This window comes from Mytilus galloprovincialis, chromosome 2, assembly GCF_965363235.1.
Source record: "Mytilus galloprovincialis chromosome 2, xbMytGall1.hap1.1, whole genome shotgun sequence".
NCBI classification, from domain to species: Eukaryota; Metazoa; Mollusca; class Bivalvia; order Mytilida; family Mytilidae; genus Mytilus; species Mytilus galloprovincialis.
In genome coordinates, this window is record NC_134839.1 from 39,123,008 (window position 1) to 39,133,546 (window position 10,539).

Consider the following 10,539-nt stretch of genomic DNA (forward strand, 5'->3'; position numbering starts at 1 on the left):
GATCAACTATATTTAGTGTTAGGTGTGTAGGTATTTCTTGTTTGGTTTATATGACCTTGACCACATTTTCGTGGATCATATTAAGTTTATGTGTCTGATAGTTGTAATAAAGCTTTATATCTAGGACTATCAACATTATGTAAATTATTAATAATGAAGGCGAGACATTTCAGCGTGTGCACTCTTGTTATCATTATTATGAATTTAGAGTTTAGAAGCGGTCATGCAATAATGACTTTTTTTTAATGAAATGGTGTAAAAATGTGATGGGCTATATTAATGTAGTAAAAGATTATCATAGTACGTTCGTCAATGATTCCCCTCGCCAGTCATTATACACTAGATTTTTACTCATCTGTACCTGCATAAAATTAAAATACATTTTGTTTATGTTATTGTTAGTTATTTATCAAACTCTGATGGCACCGCCACCAAAAGCGCCTGACAATGTCGGAGGTGGTGGTGGAATGGTAGCTGACCTGAAGATAAGCTGGGATACTCTTCCGCCTTTGCACCAGGGTGGACCAGGCATTGGTTATCATGTTTACTGGAGAATGAAAGGAGGAGACACATGGTCAAAGGTAAGTTTTGATAATGCAAAAAAGAAGATTGTTTCCTACTACCAATCTCGAATAGAGACGAAATACACCAAAGGGACATGCAAACTCATAAGTCGATAATAAAAATGACAAAAAGACAAACAGTAGTATACAAAATAGAACATAGAAAATGAAGACTGAGATACACGTACTCCACCAGAAACCGGGGGTGATATCAGTTAATTAGGAAGGGTTGGCATATCCTGATTTGTTAATATATATATATAATTGTATTGTCCCCACAGAATGTACTTAACTTTAAGTAAATGTTACCTTTGTTTGTTTATAAGCGAGTTTACGTATCCGGACTTATAACAGACAAGGATGAGAGTAATAATTATATTGTAATCGAGTTGAAGAAAGTCCATTTGCGTCGACAAAATAAGCATTTTCTTCTTTTTATTGATCGCCCTATTTCGAAGACCCATCCAACTGCAAATTTTATGTAAAATAATCCAGAACCACGAAAAAAACAGTAACAATATCATGTTAAGATACTTCATTTCACAATTGTATAGTCAGCTGTAGAATAACATCAGTATTCTTTTTTTGGATTAGCTGATTAGCAGAAGTAAAAGAGTTCAGATATAAAAAATCTTTCAGGCAGATAAATTCATATTCTATAAAAAAAAAATTGGGGTTGATTTTCAATGAGGCGCAGTCAATCTCAAAGATTTCAGTTCGTTTACTTTTTTCAGGGGCAGGTAAATGCGAATGAGGGAGTGTTCGTTACACAAATTGGAGTCAACAACTATTATCTACAATTTGAAGTCAAGGTCCAACCGTTCAACAATCTAGGAGCAGGACCAAATTCAACTATATCTTCTATTTACTCTGCAGAAGATTGTAAATACATTACATTTTAAATAATGCCGTCCTCAATATTCATGCATTGTATATGTATAAATGAACAGTACATGTTAACTTCATACAAATGCTTTCAACTATTGACTTGAAGGCGAATGATTTGTCCAAGAAGTACTTTCAATTCGTATAAATTTTCCGAAGAATAGCATTCAATTTACAATTTTATACGAAAACAACTGTACTTGTTTCACGCAACTAGTGATTTTTACATGTTCTTATACTTTTCATCATTTAACTATATATTTATACTTTTTTTTATAGTATACAAAAACTATAAAATTTCATAGCAATTAATTGCTAGTATCAAAATATAACAACATTCATTTTTGTGTAATATTTATTATCTGACGCATTCTTCTGAAAAGTGTTGATTAAAACGTATAAGTAAACTATAAACGTCACGTTTCTGGTGGGAGTTTTTGTTTGTTAAGTGTAATTTGCAAAACATCACCAATGAGACCAGACAAACGCGCGTTCCTACATCTTATACGAAGTAAGCGGACATAATAATTTAAACATCTCCAAATGCATGCCATAACGCTACATTAGTCAATTAATACATGGTAAATAGCGTGATACCATATAATTCCGTTTGAATGTCTTTTGTACACTATATATATGTTTGTCAAAAATCAAAATATACTCATTTGTAGAGCTTTGAGTGTAGTATTTGTGAATAAAGACACCTCAGACTCTATTGAATTATTTTCCCATTATGTTAAAACATAAGAAATATAAAAACAACTGACAAGCAGTAACGGCAGGCGTCTAATTGGTGGCTAAGCAATATTTTGTCTTCACAGTGCCTATCGTAACAGTAACAGGTATCAACGCCTATAGATATAATGCAACTGCAATTTTGGTAACATGGGATTCAATTGATAACACCCGAGAGGTAATGAAAGGAGAAATCATGGGATATCAAGTAAGTACACGGCGTTAATGGGTGTTTTCGTGTAAAACCTAAAATGTCGTCCAAAAGGTGGCGAATTAGGATATGACGTCAAAAATTATACTGGAGTTAACACTGAAGTGAACATCATAATACAAGAGAAAGTCAAAATATGACATCCACACAGATATCTCGAACAAGAACGAATTCATATACTAGTACTAAAAATGACAATGCCCTTTCCTAATCTTGATATCTATATCTCTAACGGGAGGCTTAATACCAAAATTTACGATCAAACAGATGGTTTTTCATTTCCTATAAATGTTAATTGTCCATTTAAAGATGGCGATGTTCCATCATCATCCTATGGTGTTTATATATATATATATCAGGTTTTTTTATTCGCTCGTGCATGTAACAGCGTATTTAATTGTATCGAAAGAAATATCTGTATAACAGAAAAATTAAAACACCAGGTTTTTTGATATTTCAAACTAGTCAAAACATTCACTGAATTTTATCATTGATATAAGGGCATCATTCGTAAATATAAATCAACATGCATATATCTCATAAGTTTATGTATTTCAAAATCTACACTCGCATAAAACAGGTGATGTTCTTCTCATATATTTTATGATGGTATGATACTTAACTCCTAAAGGGACGGATTGTTCTTGATTTGCATACGATGAACACATAATCTTTCACCTTCATATCTACAATAACAAAAATATTGTTACATTAGAAAAAGATATAATATTAATAGTTAAGCCAAAATAATCTTTGGTGTCTTCAGGTAAATTATTGGGAACGAAGCGATCCTGATCCAATTGTTAATTCTATAAGTTGGAGAACACTAGACACGTTTGGACTTTGTATTGGACTGTTACCAAACACATGGTATGAGTACGATGTACAAGTTTTCAATACAGCAGGACTTAATTCAAGAGGAGAAGTATACTTTCAAAGAACAACACTGAACGGTGAACATTTTTGAATTTTGTTTTATGAAAATGTAAGGAAATCGCATCACATATGTGAAACCGTCCATGTTCTATCAATAGTAAAAGATAATCCTTAAAAAACACAGAACTTACTTTATAAACGTACAACAAAGCTGAAAGTTTTAGTTTCTATTCTAAAAAAGTAAGGCAACAAGGAACAATATAGCCAAAGAGTTGAAATAATATAATAATATGGAGAGGAGGAATGGTTGCCAATAAGACAACTATCCAATATGGACGAAGGAACGGAAATTTAAACATCTATAGGTTACCATACGGTATTATTCAATGGGCAAAACTAATGCCGTATGATAAGCCATAAAAAGACATGACAAATTGTAAAGCAGTTCAAAAGAGAAACACACGGCCTGTCATAAAATGATTACTAATAAACTGCCAATTGGAAATATAAAGTTCTCTATGACTAATAAAAGTAGACCACAAACAGTGTGCTTTGCAAAACAAAGCTTTCATTTTTTGAATTATAAATAAATAGTCATTAACTTTACTGTCAATTGAAACCTTTTATAGCCCCATTATCTTACCCGACGGAAGTAGCTGTTACTTCTCATGGATCTGATAGTGTGGCGGTATCATGGAGAGGTATTTTGACTGGACCCGAAGAGGAATCTCTCAATGGATACATAGTAAGTTGCTTAATTATTCGAATATTTTCTATCTAAAGCAACCAATATGATTTAACATTGCTGACTTGATTACAATTTAATATGTGTGCTTGTTCCTTGAACTATATGAAGATGATTGATAAGTAACATCAATGTACAATATTGTAAAGAGTATAAAACTCATTCTTATAGTTATGTATTCGTACATAGTATTAAAAACTTTTGAACATACAAAAAATAAAAATCACAAACATACTGAACTCTAAGGAAAATTCGAAACGTAAATTCCCTAATTAAATGGCAGAATCAAAAGCTCAAACACATCAAACGAATGGACAATAATTGTCATATTGAGTGTATTATGTAATAATTTGATCAATTCAACCTCGTTAACACCATTTCAATGATAGATCACAAAAGTTCTGTGCATTTATACATGCAAATAGAATATAGCGTTTTATGCTTTCGTTCATTTTCTTTTTAACACAAGGTAACCGCTTTTAGAGCAGAATTTGGTATTACGTACTGTTTTCATTTTTGTCATTCGTTCACGATATGGTCTTTCCTCCTGCGACATGTGTGTTTAGTATCCCCTTATATTTTAAGGTAAGATATTGGTTACAAGGAGATGACATAACGCAAGCCAAAGAGTTAAAGACAGACATGGAAACGCATGCAGTAATCTATGGCATCGGTAAAGGTGAACTTTACCAGTTACGACTAGCTGCTAGAAATCGTGGCGGTGATGGAAACTTCGGAAATACTGTGCATTTTACACTAGGTAACTTTTAGTGGTTGTCCTTGGTATTACCTCCCAACATTCAGATAATAGATAAATAAGACAATATAAAAGAGCTTATTTTGACTGTATATATGGATTTCGTTTATAAATCAAGCCTTTGAAATGAAAAGAAACAGTTCGCAACATCTAATAATCATATAGTTCATAATAGAAGAGAAGAAATTCTATAAGACAAACACGAAATAACAATATATTGAGACTTTTGAAAAAATTAACTCCAAAATTTTTTTTTAAACGTAGAGCATTATTCTCTTTTTTTTCGAACTATCTAAGCCTTTGATAAACGTTGCTATGTTCTATTATGGTAGTGAACTAAACTTTTATCATGTCGTAAAAATCATTGTCTGTATAAAATCAATCCAAGGTTAATATAACAGTAACACTCGAAGCAAAATACTTTAAAAGTCGGAACAGAGTACGGAGTTTGAGCTAGTTTTTTTTATAAAGTTTTCCGAATTGATGCAGGACACTATAATCAATGAAATAAGTATGACTAAAATATTATCCATGTTAACGGTTTTGTTGATCCTACTACTAGTAAAGGCAATACCATGTAGTCAAATATCCAAGATTATGTAAATCCAAAATTGCTACTCACGAAAATATGTGAATCCACAGAATAGTAAAACTAGATTAGTTGTCCTCTTCTTATCGTTATTTTTGTTCTGCCAAGAAGATGCTCCAATAGTTGATATGGTGTTTTACCAGGACGGCACCTCTGCTCTGTCTCCCATATTCCTCTTTCTAACTGCTGATACATTTTACTTTTTTTCAGGTGGACAAGTAGTCATAGATCCAACCTTATCTGAAATTAGAGCTGGAGTAAATGGACTGCTTCCCAGTTTAATATGCATTCATATAACTTGCTTATTGTCGTGTACATTTCATATTTTTTGTTATTTCTGAAACGCGGATTGTTACATGGTTGTGTTGTATTTCTTATTATTGAACTAAACAAAAAGTGGAAAATATCCGTGATACTGAGTGTCCACATGCTAACTATATAAGTGCGAAGCATAAATGTAAAAAATAACACTTTAGAACAATTGTTTGTCATTTATTTTACATGCTGTAAATAGTAATAGCACTCCAATGAAAAATTTTCTATGTGTATATAGTAGTGATCAAAGAGAGAAATTTTTAAAGTATATTTAACAATTTTCATTTCATTGTACTAAACAAATGTTACACCGAATTGTTACTTGCCATGATCAACTTGACCTGTACCAAAGGTTCTGTTTACCCCTTTGAAGCACCAGGGTCGTGTTGGTCAGTCTGTTTATTCTATATAAATTTTGGTATTTTTAGTTGTTTTTCGATTGTTGCCATGGGGTTGCAAACATCTATGATTTTGATTATTCCTTTGTATCTTTTGTTGTTTATAAAAGGTTTTGGTAAGACTGTTCACAGTAAAATGGCTTCAATGCTCCCAACATGGTTGATTTGACTTCCAAATATTTCTCACTCGAGCGTGTATACTAGTATTTAATTTATTTTAGAACTAAGTGTCATCCAGAATGGTATTAGTTATATACTATCTATTTTTGTTTTATTAGACCCAGTCCCGCAACTCCTTAAGATTATAAATAAAGTCCTCATAGATATCAGGAATCAAGGATTTACATTTTGTATTTGCGCCTGACGCACATGTTGTCTACAATAGACAAATCAGTGACATAGCTTTACTGTTATGTTAATGACCCTATAGATGTCGATGTTTGAGTCTTTTGTAGACGAAACGCGCGTCTGGCGTAAATATTAAATTTTATTCCTGGTATCTATGATGAGTTTATTTCAAACATAAGAGCTGCTACCAGATACAGGTCTCTGTTTTAAATTGTTCAATGCACATATATTTCTGTAAGCAAGCATTAGAAAATTCAAATAACGTTTACCATGCTTCATCATGATAAAGGACGATGAAAAAAAAATCCATTATTTACACTAGATACCTAAATTTCATAAACATCCATATGAAGAACAATGTATTTATTTTTAACCGGGTTCGACTGAACATCTTTCTAAAGTTCTTACTTTGTTGAGTCTAAAAGATCTTATCCAAAGTCCTCGAACACAATCTTGCAGTTTTGTAGTAATATACAATATCAAAACTTTTGGGGTTTTTTTTTACGCTCTATAATACATTGACCCAATTAAAATATCATCATCTCATAAAACAAAAGCATCATTTACCCAAAAAAATGGAAATTATATGCACATTTTCCTTGTTTTATGCAAGAAAACCAATACTTTGTTAAAAACCAGACTGATTCAAGTATTAAATACACCGATTATGATATGATAAAGTGGTGTACTTTTTGATCGAGGTTGGTGGATTATCATTTTAAAAGACAGTCGGTATTCTAGTGGGTACTTAAATTGTGCATCCTTACTGAATCACTTGTTTTATACTGTTATGAAGCTGAATTCATACAAGCTTCACACAGACAAGAAGAAAAATCTTCTTGCAAAGTTTTTATTTTCACTTTCGGTTACATTGATAATGTCATGTCACTCAATTCCAGCGAGTGCTTGCATCTCCAATATCCACATTAAATTAAGAATATGGATACTAACGAAGGAAATAGACTTTCTCCTGCATACATGGACCACTTGAAACTAGAATCTATAATAAACTCTTGCATGTTGTAAAAACATGTTATCGCTTCGTAGATCTTCAGATACCAGAAAAGACGTTTGGTCTGTTAATTTACCGATATTCACTTTTGACTGAGCATGGATTAGATTGACGGGCGATGCATCATAGTAAGAAACCCTTACCGTGTCGACAAACCCAGTCTTAATCCTTTAGGATTCATACAACTCCTTAATTGAAATGATTTGTATCTTCTCAATGGATTTATGGGATTTGAACATTGGTAAAGTGTTATTGCTTCTAATTGTGGTATATCATGAGATTGACTATAAAAAGCCTAAATTCCAGGCCGTAAGGGACTATGATAACGTTATATGAGCCTTAGATCAACTTATCAATTGTGAGATGGAGAGCTTGTAGGAGAGAATTTGCTTTAAAATCTTATCATTTATATAGTGTACAATGTAATTACTGTTGAGTTTTTTTTTTATATATTTTATCGAACATCATGTTTTATCACAAGTTTGATATGTATTATAATGCTATCCTTTATTTTGTCATATTGTATTGAATTATGTTTTGTATGTTGCTTGATCCATAAATTTGAAAAATGGAAAATAAAGAAATATTATAACGCAATACTAGTAAATGTAACGTCTTTTCGGATAACGTCTGTCATTTATTTCAAGCTTGTCAGTCGGATTCGTTTCGTTGTCAACCATGTTGCGCAATTGCGGTTAACTTGATACAATGATAGATTTTTTTAAGAAACTAAGATTTTTAAAACTTTTTAAGGCAAATTCACTTTGAAAGGATAATTATCTGTATGTTCAGTTAGAGCAAATAGCAAAACACGTATCATTTACATATCCCCATCGTTATTTTTTTTGGTTTCATGGGGGTACTATGATCAGAAAGCGTTTGAATTGTTGCTTTCGTCAATATTGCTGTCTCCTATTTTTGACAGTTTTACCTTTTATGCCTTTGTTTTGTTCACATATCGTTGTGACTATAACGGAATTTTATGCGGAGTTCGGTATTTTTGTTTTTTATATTAGATTTCTGCATACTGCACAAATTATTTAATAGTATTGTCAATTATAACATCATTTTGTAACATAAATATCTGACCATACATTTTATTGATACACTTTTGGAAATGTTCATGGATATGATGTATTGAATGTTATGATAAATGCACTATACTTTGTGTATATGAACAGTTGTGATGTACCTTGGAGGATATACATATATATATCAAGTCACTGCCGTTAGGTTTTGATTGCATTTCGTGCATTTCTTCATTCACTTTTGTGGTTGCTGTTCTTTCTGTTACTAATACCCAATAGAGATCAAAATTAACAATAGGTGGCCTTTATGATATCCAACATTTTGTGTATAAGAACAGAGACATATAATACAATGTTATTGTGTCATATGTCTCTAATCAGAACCGAATGATAAAGTTTGAAGTTATTTTGTACTTTTAATGCAGAATGCTATGTATTTACACCCTTTTGCTCTTCCTTTTTTAACTTTATCTTCACTAGTTAATGGTTAAGAGGGCGGACTGGATCGAAACCTTTGCCTAGTGAAGATGTTTGAACTTTTGAAATCCAAAACGCAGGAAATTGACAATTCCTTCAAGGATTTGTAGACGTTATTTCGATGAACACCTTAGATTTTTACAATTTATCTGTACCAATTACAGTTTTTTTGCATGGCAATACATAGTCTCCTACTAGTTAAAAATTCATTGTTTTGGAACACAATTCTAACTCGATATCAAGTCAATATCTTCAAGCATGACGAAAAAAGCGTTGAAAACTGATTATCTAAGTGAATTTTCCAAGCCCAAGGACCCTGCACAAAATTCGAACTTCATGACTATATACCAATTTTCAAATTTTCAAATCTTCAAGCATGACGAAAAGCAGTGTGGAAAACTGATTATTTGCGTAAATAGTGTTAGTCAATAAACTCATCATAGATACCAGGATTAAAATTTTATATATACGCCAGACGCGCGTTTCGTCTACAAAAGACTCATCAGTGACGCTCAAATCAAAATGTTTAAAAGGCCAAGTTAAGTACAAAGTTGAAGGGCATTGAGAATAAAAAATTCCTAAAAGTTTTGCCAAATACAGCTAAGGCAATCTATTCCTGAGGTAGAAAAGCCTTAGTATTTCAAAAATTCAAAGTTTTGTTAGCAGTTAATTTATTATTATGACCATATCAATGTAGCTCATGTCAACTCAAAAGTGCTGACTACTGGGCTGGTGATACCCTCAGGGAAATAAATCTCCACCAGCAGTGACATCGACCCAGTGGTTGTAAATAAACGCATCATAGATACCAGGATAAAAATTTTATATATACGCCAGACGCGCGTTTCGTCTACAAAAGACTCATCAGTGAAACAGACCATAACACTGCACAAAATCATCAAACCAGAACAAAATTCATCATGATAAAACAATATACAAAATATCAAGATCTTCAAGCATAAAGAATAAGTGTGGAAAAGTAATTTGCCGGACTGACGGATGTACAGAAAGACAGACAGACAGACAGACAGACAGACAGAGTGCAAATCTGAAGTCTCCTGTGACTTATGGGACAACTTAATTCAAATAAACTCATCATAGATACCACGATGGAAAATTTATAGTTTTGCCAGACGCAAGTTTCGTCTACAAAAGATTCATCAGTGACACTAGAATAAAAAAAAGTTAAAAAGGCCAAATATTGTACGAAGTTGAAGAGCATTCAGTACCAAACACTCCTAAAAGTTTTGCCAAATACAGCTACGGAAATCTATTCCTAAGGTAGAAAAGCCTTTATATTTCAAAAACTAAAAATTTTGTTATCAGTTGATTTACAATTATGACAAAATGGGTTTCCGCAGAATATAGAATTTGATTTGATTATTCTTACCAGATAGATTTGCTCTAAAGCTTGTGAAGTCAAACATGTACCTGAATATTCAAGTCTGTTACCCTTCTTCAGTTATGTTCCTTTATATCATTATATGCAAGCAGAGGATCATCTGAATACATTCTCCATTTATTCAAGGGTTAAATCTTAATATTGGATAAACTATTAGCCGACTACACCTGACAATGCAGCATAATAATGAATGCAGCT

At 32.3% G+C, this 10,539-nt stretch overlaps 1 protein-coding gene across 2 annotated transcripts in view; it reads left to right on the top strand.

Moving 5' to 3' along the window:
* The window catches only part of LOC143063563 (contactin-like), a 45,008-nt gene extending 36,977 nt beyond the window's left edge, over positions 1-8,031 (top strand). For both annotated transcript variants that reach the window (XM_076235769.1, XM_076235770.1), the window contains exons 18-24: positions 403-581; positions 1,298-1,445; positions 2,270-2,391; positions 3,161-3,347; positions 3,900-4,015; positions 4,601-4,775; positions 5,572-8,031. In XM_076235769.1, coding sequence (XP_076091884.1) covers positions 403-581; positions 1,298-1,445; positions 2,270-2,391; positions 3,161-3,347; positions 3,900-4,015; positions 4,601-4,775; positions 5,572-5,702 — 1,058 coding nt within the window. In that variant the 3' untranslated portion in view covers positions 5,703-8,031. The remainder of the gene's footprint in view (positions 1-402; positions 582-1,297; positions 1,446-2,269; positions 2,392-3,160; positions 3,348-3,899; positions 4,016-4,600; positions 4,776-5,571) is intronic.
* The last annotated feature ends 2,508 nt before the right edge of the window (positions 8,032-10,539 follow it).